Source organism: Vulpes vulpes, chromosome 5 (assembly GCF_048418805.1).
Source record: "Vulpes vulpes isolate BD-2025 chromosome 5, VulVul3, whole genome shotgun sequence".
Lineage (NCBI taxonomy): Eukaryota > Metazoa > Chordata > Mammalia > Carnivora > Canidae > Vulpes > Vulpes vulpes.
In genome coordinates, this window is record NC_132784.1 from 129,070,470 (window position 1) to 129,088,051 (window position 17,582).

General features: G+C 40.2%; 1 gene segment (V, D, J or C); it reads right to left on the reverse strand.

Annotated features, from left to right (window-relative positions):
* Positions 1 to 16,060, reverse strand: part of LOC112908573 (T-cell receptor gamma chain C region DFL12-like) — a 38,398-nt gene extending 22,338 nt beyond the window's left edge. Inside the window, 2 exon segments of the C gene segment in view lie at positions 15,624 to 15,929; positions 16,018 to 16,060. Of these exon segments, the coding sequence occupies positions 15,624 to 15,929; positions 16,018 to 16,060 (349 nt within the window).
* Positions 16,061 to 17,582: the final 1,522 nt, after the last annotated feature.

The following is a 17,582-nucleotide window of genomic DNA, read 5'->3' on the forward strand; positions in this document are numbered from 1 at the left end:
TCTAGTGACTATCTTTATGTTAAGTAATTCTTTCCTTATACCTCTTAAGTCCATTGTTGAGCCTTTAAGGGCATTCTTCTTTCTGTTACTGTGTTTTTTTATTCTCGTATTTCCTTTTTGTTCTTTCCCATAATTTCCATTTAGGTCTTTTTGTAATTTTTCCTGTATTTACCTGTCTGATCTTGCATGTTGTCTACTTTTTCTATTAGATTAGAGCATATAACATATTAATCGTAGTTATTTTAAATTCCTAATACTTCCAACATCTATGTCATGACTCAGGCTGTTCTGGTGATTACTTTGTGTCCTCAGGCTATATTATTTCTTGATTTGTATGCCTTTCATTTTTCAACTGAAAGCTGGACATGTTCTATGTTATAATAGATACTGAATTAAATATATCCTGTGCTTGAAAATGAGCCCATCTTTCCTGGTAGACTTTTAGTGTGGGTGTTTGGGTTAACTAGTCAGGAGTTAGACTGGATTTGAAGTTCATTGCAATGTTATCAGGGTTGAAAGTTATTGTTGTGAGAGATCAAACACTTAAAATTTCTCTAGCTGTAATTTGTCTTTGTCTCTTCTCCTTGTTCTCCTCCCTAGAGAGAGTCTGCCTCTTGAAGCTCTCTTAGATCTATTCCACTGTGACTTTTACTCAAGGTTTTCCAGCATGGGGATGAAAGGTCAGGAATGGAGACATTCTCTGATATTTTTATTAAGTCTCAATTTTAAGCAGATACAGTGAAACTGGGTCTTAAGGATGTGACCTACATGGTATTCCTGCCTTTTTTCCAGAGATGGAACATTTTCAATCCTCGTCCCCCACCCCCAGTGCAGGAGGTGCCCACCTACTTCAGGCCATTGTTTTGATGCCCATCCTTCTGCAAATGAAAACTTGTTACTTTTGGGCATAAAGGAGATGTTTTGGGCAAAGTTTCAGTGGTTGCATCCTTTGTCTTCCCTCAACTGCAATGGGATTCCACCAGCACCTTCCCTGGCAGATGAAGTTATTGATTTCTTACCCTGGTGATGGTGTAGATTAGGTCTGGGAGGATTTTAGTAGTAGCTGCTGTTCCTCTCTGGCAACATAAAGGGAAGCTTCCCAAAAATATTTTTATTTTTCTAAAGATTTTATTTATTTATTTATTTATTTATTTATTTATTTATTTATTAGACAGATATTGAGCAGGGAGAGGGGCAGAGGGAGAGGGAGAAACAGAAGTAAGAAACAGACTGCTTACTGAGCAGGGAGCCTGACAAAGGGATGAGGGGTGCTCATCCATCCCTGAGGGGGACCCTGGGATCTTGACCTGTTCCCAAAGGCAAACACTTAACTGAATGAACCATCCAGGTGCCCTTCACCAACAGAGTCTTTTGCAAAATGATTTTTCTTGCCAGACTCATGAATGAAAAATGGTATCTTAGTGTAGTTTAAATTGATCATTACCTTATTATAGCCGAAGTTGAGCAACTTTGTATATGTTTAAGCGTTATTTTTATATTTCTCTTTATGAGCTAGTTTTTTAGGTCTTTTGCCATTTTTTTACAGGATATTTGAAATGTATTACCTCCATTTTAAAAATGTATTTCTCTTTTTATTTTGGAGATAGTTGACCATTACATGCTCTACAGGTTGCAAGCACTTCCTCATGGTTTGTCATTTGTCCTTTGATTTAACTTCTGCTGCTTTTTGCCATGCAAGCTTTGTTTTCATTTTCATGGAGTAAGCTTTATTAATATATTTTCTTATTGCATCTTGAATTTTGGTTCTAGTTACAAATTCATTTCCATACTCTTTCTTGGACAGGAGAGGTTGTCAATATTTTTTTTCTGTTGGGGGTCAGATAACAAATATTTTATTTAGCTTCTTGGCCCTAATGTCTCTGTTGTGATTCATCAGATTTGCCTTGTATCTCAAAACCAGTCATAGACAGTTAAGAAATGAATAGGCGTGGCTGTATTCCAGGAATGTCAGTGGCAGGTTTTCTATTAGAAATCTTTTCTGAAAGAAAAGTTGCGTATTTTCACATATTTCTATTATTTAAATAAAGCAGAAAGAAAAAATAGGTTATGGTCTTTGTTTTATATTTTATTATATTGTATTCTAATATGCCTAGTAATCCATATAAGGAATATAATGCTTCAACATAGTGAGCATTAGGCATGCTTCAAGCACTTGTAAGAATTTTGTATGTATTGTTTGAGTTACTCTTCTCAACAGTTTTTCCAGGTAAATATAATTATATTTTCTATTTTCAAATGAGGAAATTGAATCAAAGATATGTTAAATAATTTATCCAGAGTAAGACAGATAATATGAGGAGGATGTATATGTAAAAAAGGGTCATTGAGGAAAAACTGAGAAATAGTGAAATGTAAAACAAAAATAAATGCCACTCCATAGTATATAATTCCAGGGCAGCAAATGAGAAACATGTTCTATAGAGGGCCAAATGGTCAACATTTTAGGCTTTGTGGGTTTTTGTTGCAATACTTAACTCTGCCATTGTAATGCAAACACCTATAGACAATTTGTAAGTATATGGCCAAGGTTGTATTTAAATAAAACTTTATTTGCAAAATTAAGACTAGTTCACGAAATTCCTGTTCCATGGTAACCTCTATTGTCAGTATGATTAATTGTAGCTTTTCAGTTTTTCTTTTTTAAAGGAGTTACAGAATAGGAGTGGTATTAGATGGGAAAATAAAATATATAGCTATTTTAAGTGTCATATCAAGTTATATTTTAAATTGTTATACAAACAATTTCACTATTAAAAGTAAAAGCCAATAAAATATTGACTGCAGGAATGTTGAAAATACTGATTCCACCTTTGGCTCTCCATCTTGATCAAGTCCTCTCTGGGAACTATATGCCTTGGAGCTTAATACGTACACTTTAGAAATGCCCACCAAGGCTTAGATCTGGGGAGACTTGTATTGGCCCTCAGTAAATTTGTAAATTTTACTTATAATTCTTCAAAAAAGATGTTTTTAGTGGCTACATAGTATGTTATGACTTCAAAGCCACACAGATAAGGTGTCCTCTTCCCTCCTGTTCATCACTGTAGTGTTTCATGGTTGTTGTGTATCAAAAAGTCAGGGTGGCTCCGTCTCCTGAGACCAGTCCCTGTGCAGAACTTCAGCTGAATTCTGATGTACTCTTTTAAGGATTAAATGAAATAATCTGTATAAAGCATTTCGCACAGATTCTGTGAAAAGCTTGATCCCTCTTTTCAATCACTTCTTTCTGGAAATGGTTTGTTGTTCTCTGACTCTACATTCCTTTCAGGGATCTTCTTACCTTTATTTCTGTAGACAAGTTATGGGCCAGGTAAGGCCCTGTTGAGACTCAGGCTCTCAGGTTCCTCCTGCTGGGGACCCACCACAGTTAGGAATCACCCGATTGACAGGGTGTGTGACACAGGATCCTGATTTTGCCCCTGAGAAGTGGCTGACACTGCTGTGGGAGGAATTCATTCTGCCCTCCATGACATCTCTGCACTTGATAGCTCCACCTGATCCTTAGAATGAGAAACAGAATGAATGTGTTGCCCTTATATCAAGAAACAGGGGTAAAGGGCAGGTGTGGTAATTATGTGGTCAGATAATCACTTTATCAAAGGTGCCAATATTAGAACATTTTCTAAAGTATAGGTTTTTCCTATGGTTGGAATGTGGACTCCAGGAGTTAGGAGAGGAGTTTTTATAGTTTCACACAATATACTTTCTTTCATTATTCCTTAAAAATTTGCAACCACCCACCTACTAATAGCAGAATTCAATTCTCAATCATCACTTTTTATTTTATTAATTTGTGGCAGTGGCATCTCATTGACCAGGCTGGCTCCCCAGTGATGAGATAAGAAGTCAAGTCCCTGTTAGTAGGACTGGTCAGTCCAGTGGCAGAAGAGGGGACTGGTTCTGGTTACTGGGATTAAGTGATAGATTACATTGTTCCCTGGAATACTTTATGTCAATCACAGATATGAGCAGGTCTGGGGCTTCCTGCACCCCATGAGTGCTGGGCAAATAGGGTAAGAGCTCCCAATATGGAGAGAAAATCTTGGTATGAATGTGTCAGTCTGGAATGGTGCAGGAGGTTCTCACATCCACCTATTCCCCCTGGAATCCCATACTGCAGAAACATTGCTCGGAAACATAAGAACATGCCTGTTGGGTTAAGCCCTTATGTCTATCTGTCCCTGTTTGCTGTTAATTTGAGACCCAGATAGGAAAGCTGACCTTTATCTTCTGTAACACAGCACTAAAGAACAACAATCAGACCCTGAAATATATGAATGTTATCGAATAGGCCATGTGCAAATGCAACAGAGTATTGTGTTTTATAAAATTAATTGAGATATCACCACGAAGATTAGAACTCAGAGAAATTAGATTTCATTTATAATCTGAGTGCTTCCATGAAGGGACTAGGTCGTAATTACTGGGGATACATGGGTCAGAGCAGTCTCTGGAAACCAGTTTCTACTTGCCCTGGGCCTTGCAACTGTCTCATGAGCAAGATATCACATGATGAAGATAATCATCTTCAAAGCATTGTTTAATATTCAATTATAAGCTGTACAATTAATATACATCTACTGTCCATGGTGGACTTGCTCCATGTCAGGCAATGTTCCAAACATTTTCTTGCATTATTTTATTTAATCTTCTCTACATTTCCATGAGATTGCTGTTGTGATTATCTCCATTTCATGAATGAGGTCAGTGGCAGAAAGAAGTGATTCATGCAAAGAAAGAGCCAGTAAATATGAGAACACATATAATTAACAGTAGTTCTTTAAGGAAAATCTAAGTAAAATCAGATGTAAAAAGGACAATTCTGTCACACATCAGCTGGCTCTTTGCACCAATCCTAGTTCACCAGCTCCCTTATGGTTCACTTAAAGTATTGCATTCTTAAACCTTTCAGTCCCCATTAGTCTAGTTCAGAGAGCTCTTGGTGGAACATTAAGCCTGAATTCTTTAGGCTTTAATTTTTTTAGTTGTAAAATGGACCAACAAAAGCTATATTACAGAGGCATTTCTTTTAAATGCCATTAAAATGACACACAGTGATTCCCTCTCTCAACCTGAAACTTACTCATACTGGGGTCTCTGGATGCTGAGATGATGGACTGTGGTACAGCCTGTGTGCTATCATCTCCACAGAGGACTTTAGTTCACTGGGAAGTAGTGTCCAAGAACACTTTGGAAGCACAATTCCTGAGGTCTGCTGGAAACTAATGTGCAAGCATAATGCAAGATGGCTCCTGGAAAGATCCGGAAATGCTGATGATTAAGGGAGGCTGAGGCTGGGAGCCCAGGTGGGGGGAGATGGCTGTGGTTGCCACTGTTGGGAAGGATATGGATGGCACAGACCCAAGGAGGAGATCTTGTGTGGGTTTTCTCCACAGTTTTAGGACCCTGGGTACCATCCCTACAGTAGTAAATAGCCACATCTTTATCTATGATATTTACAGTGAGGATTGAAGTAAAATTTAAGAACACTTTTTGCCTAACCTATTTTCTTTCCATCCAAATGACATGGAGCTGGGATTTTTGCCAACGTTATAAAAATCTGACCTTCCAAAGCCTGATTTCATTTCTGCTCCTCCCGATGAACAGTGTCCTTTTCAAAACTTGAGCTGGATATCTTGCAATATATCTCAATATTTTTCTTTAATTTTGTGGAAATGGACATGTGGAACTGCTCCACTTTTGATAACTCCTGTCCAACTGTTAGTAAAGGAAGAGAATTTCCAATGAACCTGTAATAACATAAGAAATATTACAGAATTTCTTTGTTCACTCATCTAGACTGCAATCATCCAGGAGTGTGACTCGGGAGCCCAGAAGGAGAAGAAGGTGAAAACTTAGAGCAGTGACATGCTGTCTTCCAGGCTAAAGGAGAAAGCAGATAAGTGGGAACCTGGTGGCTACATGCCCCTTGACTCAGTGTCTGAGGGCATGCCCTGAACTGTGCAAGAGGAAAGAAGTGGTTGATGAGGTGGGTTATTGGCTGTTTAGTGCTGATTGCATACTTGCAGGGCCTGAGATCACTGTGTTTTGCAGGCTTTCTGCTGCTGTGCCCATCTCAAAATAGGGCTGGTGGTCTCCGCAGGTCTCTGAATGTGAAGGAACTGTGGAAGCTTCTTGATTTCTATAGAATTGGAATGGTTTTTATTTGCCAGGAGCCATTATATGACCCCTCTTTCTCAGTATAATAGTTTAATATATTGCATGTTTAATAAATATTAATTTCAGAAGAGCAAATATTTAAAGAGAATTTTTAAATTTTTTTCTAAATGTTCTTCACCTTTTTCATCTTCACAGGAATCACATGATATGGATGCTTGTTGTTTTCATTTCATAGATCAGGGCGGCGAGGTACAGAGGAGTGATGAGTGAATGAGGGAATGTCACATGGCTGCTAAGCAGGACATGTAGGTAAAAATATTCTTTGAAGAAAATTAAAGAAAAAGGATAAAGATGAAGATAAAAATGCCCATGAGTATCTCACCAAGAGCTGCAACTCTTTCATTATGGTGTGTGAAGTTCTAGATTTCTGTAATTAGAAATTACATGAATATGTAATTTAATGGGTATGAATATTATTTTGTAGACTCAAATACATTTATGAGTCACAGGTGCAATATGCACAGGGTTTTAGTATTCTTGTTTCAGGTCACTTCATATTCTGAGCATTTCCTCACGTCACTGACACAGCTTTTTCATGTCTGAAGGGACGAACTGTTTATCTCTGTCACTCAGGAGCTGTCTGGTGCAAATTTCTTAATCTCTTTCTGTCTTGAAATCCTCATCTGAGAATGGATGTGATAACAATACTATCTCAGAAGTTAATGCATATTAAATAACTGAGAGTATTTCAGATTTATTATAACTGCTAGCACAGGTTCTGGAATATATGAAATTCTTATTAATAATTAGATATTATTTCTACTTATATTGTCATGTCTCAAATTTAACATTCCCATACTGTCAAACATTATTATTTGCCACAACTCTCATTGTGAAAATGCTTTGATGACCATTTTGAAGTAGTAGCCTGGAAAATCAGTTACATATTATTAGCATTTTATTTTTCTGCGTTTTTCCACATTCCTCTTTTCCTCAGCTAAGATTTTTTGCTTGCCTTTTATGATTTCCATATGGTTTTCTCTAAATATTTGCCTGTATTAAAGTTTGAAACAATTCTCCCTAAAACTTAGGGCTGGTTCTGTGACATACACGTGGAACTGATGCGAACTCATACTTGAGTTCTTCTTGAGGAGAAAAGAGAAGAATAAGCCATGTTGGCTGGATTTTCCTCCTGAGGCAGCTGCTGTATTTTCTCTGCTTTGCAATAGATACAATTTCTGAGGTGATCCACACAAGGCATTGAATTTTGAGGAGATAGAGGGTGGTAAACCTGAAGGCCAATGGCCTACAACTAAGAGGACTGACTCTTCTGCAGGAAGGTGCCTCCTAGAAATGAGAAGGAGGAGAGGCAGAGGAGACAGCCATAGTCACTCTGGAGGGAGGTCCCCTGCTCCACCGTTGATACCAGGGATTTCCTTACAGACCCTGTGTGTGTGTGTGTGCACACGTGTGCCTGTTTGCTTGTGTCCCTCTGTGCATGTGTGCCTGTTTGCATATAAGTGTGTGAGTGTGTGTGAAAGGGTGACAGTTGTGGGGAGCATGTCTATCTGGAAAAGCCCGCACTTTCTACCTGAACTTAGCTGTATGGAACACTGAGAAGCAGTATCTGGAACTTTTCCTTCCTATACTGGGAGTAAATCCATTCTTTCACCAAGGCTTATAAGGTGGAGAATTCCCCTGACATAGACAATGGTTTCAGATGCTAGGAGCCAAAAAGGGAGATAAATGGCCACTTCAGACATTCCTAGAAAAAAGTATTTCTTGTTTATTAATTATGTCAAACAGGGAAGAAAACAAAGGCAGATTTTATCTTTTACTAATTATTTTAAACACTTTCAGAGAACAGAGATTTTATTTTATTTTTTGTAACATGAATAGCTCACAATATTGAAGGTATTCTCATGTGGCAGGTATGATGCGGTAAACACTTTGGTTTCATTATCTCATTTAATCTTCACAAAACCTACTAAATGGGTGCTTTTACTATTGTTCTATCTTTCCTATGAGAAAATGAAGATTCTGACACGCTAGAAATTTTTATCAAAGGTCTTGGATGACTAAGTGGAAGAACAGCAATTTATACCAAAGGATCTAGGTCTGGAACACACATTCTTAAAGCAGACACTTCATTTCTTCCATATGTACTTATTATAACGTATTATATACTACTGTGTAATAATATGTATCCATGTATATGTACATTTGTATGTATGTACATATGAGTCTGTGTATATGTCTTTCTCCCAAGGCTATAGAATGCAGAGACAAAGGTCCCAGTTTAGGACACTTTTATTCCAGTGACATTCGTATTAATCTTCTTCATTTGGCACAGCAGCTAGCCCTGGAATCACACTTATGACTGCAATCAGATGCCACCCCCCTACCACCTCAAGTCCCTTGTTATGCAGCTTGGGTCATCTATACTCCCTGGAAATCTCAAGACTCAAAGAAGTAATGATTCCTGACTCACTCAGGCTGTTCTCAACAACCCCAGACAGAAACCCCCATCAGGAGGCAATCAGGTCAATGGGAGGTTGGAGTAGGAAGGCTGGCATCCTGCAGGCACTCCTAGGGGCTGTCTGCTTCTTTTCCTCTGGATTCTAGGACTGAGATACCTGGCTTTCCATATTGCTATCTCATGATTAACCCAAAAGAAAAATTCTTCTGGGCATAGCCACCATCTCCTTTCATGGATGCTGTTTGTTATGGTTTAGTCCAAACCAGGGCAGGGCTCCTGATGGCATGATGTATGTAGGAAAATAACACTATACCAGTTACAAATTTCCAAAGCTTCATCCTCATTCCATATGTTGATCTTTTAGTTAAGTCCTCCTAAGAAGTTTTTGTGCTCTTCGTGTAGTTGATCTATGATACTTTCTGCTAAAGCAAAATCACAAAACAGAGAAGATATGTGATTTTTTAAAAAAATATTTTATTTATTTATTCATGAGAGACACACAGAAAGAGAGAGAGGCAGAGGCACAGGCAGAAGGAGAAGCAGGCTCCATGCAGGAAACCTGACATGGGACTCGATCCCGGGTCTCCAGGATCACGCCCTGGGCTGAAGGCAGGCGCCAAACCGCTGAGCCACCCAGGGATGCCCTATGTGATTTTTTTATAGCCTTTTTAACTCCACTAGCAGGAAAGGTCTTGGGGCAGACTATACAGAAAGAGAACTCTTCCAGATGTGTGCCATGACTACTTGAGTGACCAATCATTCTGTCCTGACCAGGCTCTCCTGGGTTGAGTAGCCAGTCTGGGACAATCCATATTTTCCCACAAATGCCAGATTTGTAGAGTTAACAGGTATTAAAGATCTTTAAAGTGGCCCAATAGTGCAATTGGACTATGTATTTGGAAACATTTCTGTTCCTCTCTAAGCATCAATTCTTCCTTCCATGAAATGAGTTTATTTGCAGGATTTTTTTAAAAAAAGATTTTATTTATTTACTCATGAGAGAGACAGAGAGAGAGAGAGAGAGAGAGAGAGAGAGAGAGAGAGAAGCAGAGTCACAGGCACAGGGTGAAGCAGGCTCCCTCTGGAGAGCCTGACGCGGGTCTCATTCCCAGGACCCGGGGATGATGTCCTGAGCCGAAGGCAGACGCTCAACCACTGAGCCATCCAGGCATCCTCATTTGCAGGACTTTTATGATAATCACAGGATCTCGGACAGACACAACAGCTAGCTCATTTTCTGACAGGCAATGGAGCTTAACGGGTATGAATTCCATTTTATTCATCGCCAGTATCTTCAGCCTCAGCTTTTCACAATTACTGAAAATCCCTGGGGAATGAGATACTATACCTTACTTCTCTCTGAGATAATCAGACCTCAACGTATGAAGTGTCCAAATAGGAATTCACGCCAATAGGTAAATAAGTCAAACCTGGCATCGGAGGACAAGGTTAGAGTGATACATGTGGGGGTACAATTTATAGCCATCAGTCTGATCATTTTTTGCTACAGAGACATAACATAACAAGAAGTGTATCAAGTGCTTAATTCAGTGTCTAGTACTTAAGGAGTTCTCATTAATAAAATACCTTTTATTATATTCTTATCAAAACATTATATTTATTTATTTTCAAGTGGAACTGAGCTCCTTGAGAGAATGACTATACATTCAACTCTGCACATATAAACTAATTGTTTTTGCTTTGGCTGAGCAAAGAAAAGGAATCAAAGAAATCTCTTGACCCATGGACTGCAAATGCTAATTCTACCACTTTCAGAATATAATTGCAGATTTTTGGTAATTATTCTGTATCTTCAATCTACAAGTAAAAAAAAAAATAACGGCAACAGAATTGCTGCAGTTATTAGGAATGATTAGCTTGTGATTGCTACAGCTATATGTTGACTCATAGGTAGCAAGAACATAGATCAAGGAAAAACAGAAAGGATAAATCAATTATAACAAATGTTAGAGGCAGGATTTTAGTTGACATGAAGGTGGCGGGTATTTCTCTAGGCTCCTTTAATGAGAGTTGGGATTGTTTCACTAGTGCACACTTGTATTGCATTAAAGAACATCAAGAGCACAGAATTGGATTCATCATAATATTGGTTCATAAAGCACTGTGATCTTTTATATACACAGAGATCTCTTGATTTATTTTATTATAGTAGGTGATGATGACTTGCTTAATAGCTCGAAAAATAACTCAGAATCCCTGATATAATGTAAGAACAAAAGCGTTACAAATAATCTATATGCTCCTTTTTTTGCTAATTTATCAACTAGAAAAGCACAGAATTTAGTGATAATCTGTCAACACTTGTCTGTTTCCTGTTTCTTTACTGAATATATCCTGTTCTGTTAGAGAGGGGACCTTGGTGGTTTTGTGGAGAGTGAAATGAAAGGAACTAGATAAAATCTTCTCCTGACTCTTCAACTTGTTTTATTTATTTGGGAGCCAACATAGCCCACTTATTTGACTGTTTGCTTGAATACATTCTTTTTCTCCTGCAGATGGACTGTCCACCTCTCTTTTCCTTGCCCTGGGTATTACAAGGCAGACCCTCATAGACTGTACCTGTGGTCTTCCTTATCTCTGGGTGCTGCTTGGGAGCAGACAGTGGGAGCGTCAGCAGGAGACTGGGAAGTGAGAGCAGAGTGAGCTCAGGATTCCCACCCTGACAGGTGGCCTTAGGTTGGCTGCATCCTTCCCCAGAGCCAACATATGGTGTCATCTACCCCAGAGCCAGAGGTTTATGCTCGGAAACCAAGAGGTGCAGGTGGAAGTGGCCATTCCCTTTCATACCAATGAAGCCATTGGAGAAATTTGTTTCTTTTCTCCTAGGGCCCTGAATCCACAGGCTTGGAAATCTGATGTCCAAGAAGAAATGCTTTTGTTGGGTAACATGGTGATAGTTCTTCAAACTTCAACTTTCAACATTTGATAGAAATCAGAGCAAAGATGCCCATTAGTGAAATCCATAGAAATTAGCCTAAGGAGAGTGTGGAGAAAGGTGGAGGATCCATCCTACAATGTGTGTAATTCTGCTAGGGATGATCTCATTCCTGCATCTGCATGTGGATAGAAGAGACTTAAAGAAAGCAAGGAAATTATAGTACACTTAATAAGAAGACTGAGTACTTGTGTCACTCTCTGCAGTAGCTGGTATCTGTCTTGCACAGGGGAAAACACACACTCAGCCCAAGAAGATACTCTGAGCTCTGTGTCACTATAGGATTTTTGGAAATTATTGAAAATGTATTGAAATTATTGAAAACTACCCATCATTTTTCACTCAGGCAGCCTTGTTAATACTTGGACATATGTCTTTCTCTCTTTTTTTTTAACCCCAGGATCATAGCCTTTGTCCTGTTTAGTATGTAGTATTTTCATAGTTACATCTTCTTTCTTAAATAAAGGTTTGTAAAGATCAAAACAACAACAACAACAAAAAACATAAAACAAAAACAAAAACAAAAACAAAACAAAAAAAAAAGGGATCCCTGGGTGGCGCAGCGGTTTGGCGCCTGCCTTTGGCCCAGGGCGCGATCCTGGAGACCCGGGATCGAATCCCACGTCAGGCTCCCGGTGCATGGAGCCTGCTTCTCCCTCTGCCTGTGTCTCTGCCTCTCTCTCTCTCTCTCTGTGACTATCATAAATAAATAAAAATTAAAAAAAAACAAAAAAAACAACAACAACAACAAAAAACATGACAACCATGAACCTTTTCTCTAAGTTGGCAGACAGAGGGAGTGGGAAACAGGAGAGAAAATAAAATTTTGCTTTGTAAAGAAGCCAAGCTTGTTTGAGAAGAAGGGAGAAAAGTGATCAGGACAGAGCCAGTTACAGGCCTTTCTAACCGTCAAATTGCACATGTTGTGTTTAAGTGCTTAGAAATATGCAGTGATTTTTAATATTAGGAAACATGTTAATTCTTTTTTAAAATAAAATTCAAAAACAGTACGTATTTTTGGTAAGACAATTTTGGACATATGGAAGTGACAGAAAAAACTATCCTGATCCCAATGTGTAGAGGTGACCTCTCCAAAGTTGTGCCCTTTCCTCTGCCGAGGCTATGTCCCTGAACCAGTACTCAGGGCCAAACATAAAGACCACTCAACACACAAGAGTCAACATGGATTTCCAGGCATGCCAGACAATTTTTAAATTGTGATTTGCACAAACGGGAATCTGAGGTAACAGCCAAAATACTAGCATGTGTGAGCAGTTGGTAATGGATAATATATCTACGAAAATCCTGATATTAAGATACTCTTAGACTTAATCAGCCTTAATTTGATACTATAATGTTGGTCATGTAATTCAAAGTCACTGTGTCTCACATACCTCAGGAATGAAAGAAAATGAGTTGATCCCAAATCATCAGGATATTTCAAGCATTCATCTATACAAAATCACCCACCCATGAGGTAATATGAACCCCTTTCTAATAGTCAAAATATCACAACAGACATTGATAGATCTACCACTATACTCAGTCCTGTACATTCGAATAAGATGCTTTCGGTTTTTCTATGAATTAGCCATTTAAACAACCATTTAGTTAACACATATTTACTTAGGACAGGAGGGCTGGTTGGCCTCTGGCTGGTTTTCATTTGGTGTGTGTGGCCAAAGTGTCCATGGTGAAACTCATGATATCCACAAGGAGAAGGCAGGAGGAGGACATGACTCCAAATATGGGCCTGCTTTTCCCTCCACATAGGGTTTGTTTGCTGCATCCAGAAGGCCACTGTCCTCTTAGGATGTAACTCACAGGCACTATGGAACTGTGTCAAAAACTGAGATTTGTGTTGACTTGGGATGACTTCTCATGACAATGACTTCATTTTAGCTAATTTTTCTCTAACCAAACTAATAATCAGCTCTCAGAGTCACTGCTCTGTGGTGAGGCACTGAGAGGAAAGTGTTCAGTTGTATCAGGACAGTGGGGAGGATACATGAAGGAATAGTCCTCAGAGGGAAGATAGGTTTCTGCACCTCCAACTCCACCCCTTCCTGCACATGCTGGAGGTCTTAGCCTTAGGCCTTCAGTAGAGGGTAAGGTGTGAGTGTTAGCTGAACTCTGTCAAAAGAAGGCATGTCTAAATTATATATCTCCCATTGCAAATACAGAAGCTCAGGGAGACAGAGGAGGAGTAGTGAGCTTGAGGGACCAATGTCCTTCAGATCATTTAGACTTTCCTTTCATTAATCATTTTTCTCAAGGCAACTAAGCTGTATATAGACTTTGAAATTTCAATTGAAAATGGGTTTTGTTCAGCTTATACCTCCTCAAAGGGCTTTTTCTTCTTCCCCACATACAGCAGCAGGTGTTTTCCATTTTAGGGCCAGAGAATCAGTAACACAGATTTTCTTTTCTTTTCTTTTCTTTCTCAAGAAGTTGACTAGCTTTATAAGAAGGCAGTGAACATATTGCTACCTTATTTCTAAAATTGTGCTTTAATACAGAAATAAGTCCTATAATTTTAGCAGGTAGATCACCTCAGCTTACAGATGAGAGAACAGAGGTGTAGGAAAGCTGTACTCAAAACCCCATGTGAGGTAGTATTCAAGAAGTGGAAGGTAGAAGGCCCGGGTCTCAGGGTTGATTGTGTTATCCTGCACTGAGAATCATGTCCCCCCATAGGAGCTTGAGCTCCAGGTATGCCAGTGGATGAGGGTGCTGAGAAGTTGAGAGATACTGTGCTTTTAATTACTGACTCCCCCCTGTAAAGTAATTAATTGTTCACAGGGCAGCAACTTAGAAAGTAGAATCCGGAGTTGACTCTCATTCTCAGCTTTTAACCACTTTGTGGCAAATCTCCAGAGTCCTTCATCCCTAACATTATTTGCATGATATTTTATTTGCACATTTTTCAGGGAGATGATCAGAATCTTAAATTGCCAGTCTAGGGGCACCTGGGTGGCTCAGTTGGTTAAGTGGCGGACTCTTGATTTCAGCTCAGGTCATGATCTCAGGGTCCTGGGATCGAGTCCCATATTGACTCTCATTCTTCCTCTACTCCTCCCCCATGTTCACTCATGCACACACTCTCTCTCTTTCTCTCTGAAATAAATAAATTAAATCTTTAAAAAATTGCCAGTCTATAATAGTACTATTCAATAGAAATAAATGTAAGTCACCAATTTGAAACACAAATTAAAACTTTTCTATCCACTGCATTAAAGAAGGTTAATAGAAAAAATTAATTAATTCTAGGACTATTTTTATTTAGTCAAAGATATGCATGGGGCACCGGGGTGGTTCAGTCGGTTAGGCAACCAACTCTTGGATCTTGGCTCAGGTCTTGATCTCATGGTTATTAGTTCAAGCCCCATGTTGGGCTCCATGCTGAGTGTGGAACCTACTTAAAAACAAACAAAAACAAAGATATTGGGGTGCCTCAGTTAGTTAAGCATCTGACTCTTGATTTCAGCTCATGTCTTGATCTCACAGTGATAAGTTCAAGACCTGTACTGGGCTCCATGCTAAGTGTAGAGTGTACTTAAAAAAAAAAAAGATATCTAAAATATTATTTCAACATACAAAGTGTTAAGAGATTTCATACTGTAAGTTTTATAGTCTCCAGAATGTGACTTGTGTGCTACACAAGCAGCCCATCTCAGCTTGGACTAGTCTACTAGTTACATTTTAAGTGCTCAGTAGCCACTTGTGGCTAGTGGCTAGAGGCTACTGCATCGAGCACCACCGTTTCTGCTCCAAATGCTTCAGAAACGACACTTGCATAATCTTCAGAAAAGTCCCTCCAGGCTGGACAGCTCCCTGGATCTATGCCAGTCTGAGCACCAGGGGCTCCTTAGCCTCCAGGATTACATGCAGTAGACACGTGGAGGGAGTGTCCGCAAGAGTCTGGGATGCTGAAGGGTGACCCCAGGGCAACCCGAAGGATTCAGGGGTGGTTGAAGTGCCGGTCCTGGAGACCCAGAGTCAGAGAACTTTTTGCTCAGGGACCTGGTCAGCATATGGGGCTGTGCGCTTCCCAGGCAGCACAGTAGTACACGGCTTCATCGTTCTTCTCCAGCTTCAGCACCAACAGGCTATAGCTGGTGACATCTTTATCTTTTATGGCAATGATTTTATCTGCTTTCAGGACTGAATCCTTGTGCACAGAAGATCCAGACACTTCCAGTCTGAGGATCCTCTGGGGGGCTGTATGCTCCTGGTGACGGTACCAGTGGATATAGCTGATCTTGGTGCTGGCTTTGCAAGGCAGAATGGCCAAGCTGCCCATGTGTGCCACAACCACGGATGGCTGCTCCAGGCTGAATGCCACCAAACCACCTGTGAGGGGGACAGCTGTGAGCCTGGGGTGGCCTGGAGCTTCAGGGCACCCCCCACACTCCTCACCAAGGAGAGAGTCTGGCCTTACCAGGAAATAAGAGAGTGCACAGGAAGGCAAGGAGACATATCATGGTCTACTTCCCACCTGGTGGAGAGAAGCCCAGGGTAACCTTGCAGCTGCACCTGCTGGGAGGAGACCAACTGGGTGGGTGGCAGAGGACCGGTTAGAGACTGAGCCTGTGCTTCCTGGTGGCCCTGGCAGGTACTGGTGAAAGAGAGGGAGCAGGGAGGGAGGAGCCCAGAAAGCAAGGACAGTGAAGGTCAGGGGGGTGGGACCAGGTGCTGTAGTTCCAGTGTCAGATCCTCAGAAATGGTAAAGGCAGGGCCTCAGGAAGGGTCAGCTGAGGAACGCATCTGAATTGAAGCTTGTGAGGAGTCAAGGTAGCGTGGACTTCGGTCTGAAATGAAGGTTTCTTTTTGGGTGTGCCAAATATACCAGGAACTCCTGGGCGTAGTTATGACAATTAGTTGTGCTAACGATAGCGTGTCAGTCTGGAAGGAGAAGGCAGTGGGGATGCCTAGGAAGGGAACTTGCTTGGGGCAAGGAGGATTGGATCCTTCAGCACTTGATACCAGACCTAGCTCCTGAGATCTTCCTCTTGGTCAAAGCTGAAAGGGAGACATGCTGAGCTATAACCAAGATTTAAGGCTCAAGTGTCCCAAAATACAAGCTTTGAGGTTGTACTGAGTTGATGAAGTGGTGACTAGAATACTCTGCTAAAAGAATATTCTAGGGCCATCATTCAGACTCTCAGCAGATGTCTAGGGCAGCTGTACTAAAATATTAAGCGGGAAAAAGAGTGAGAATGTGGGTGACATCTGCACAGTAAAATGACAAGTGGAAAGTGCCTCAGTATAGAAGATGAGCAATGGGGGTGGTGAGAAATTGGTCGAACGTCTCTTTCTATTTTCTTCGCTTTTCTAGACTTTCACCCAATAAAAAAATCTTCCTTTGCGGAAAAAATTTACAACCGTCTATTCTTTTATGAAAATAAATTTTATTTCACTTTCAAAACTCTTAATTATTTCTCATAGTTATTATAAACGTTTCTCTTCAAACGCTGCTGAAATTCAAGGCTGAACAAGTGTGGGCCATGATGAGACCTACTGTGTAATGAAGTCTACCCCAAACCTCCAGCCAAATACTCTCCTGGGTATGTCAAATGATTAAAGTAAAACAATTTAGCTTGTAAAGCGTGGTGTCCTTTATTCAAAGGAGAACAATCCATGGATTGGAGAGTTCAGGGCCTCATAAGCAGTGGAGCACTCTGCCCCAGGGATTCAGAGCAAGAGGGAATTTTATAGAGCCTTAGAAGCAGCAAAAGGGGAACAGGCAGGATGAGCTGGAAGGTTAGGGATTTCCTCACAAGGCTGGCACGTCAGGCTGGTGTATGGAGATAGTATTTAGCTTAAATTTATCAACTGAGATTGTGTATTTAATCTTAATTAGATCAGGGAAATCATTACACATTCTTGATGTTTGGGGCTTGGTTGGCTGGGATAGCCTGTATTTCTGTTCAAGGGCAGCCTTTACAGGAATAGGAAAGTTACCTAAGCTTTAGTTTGCAGACTTGATACTTCAAGCAGGAGCGC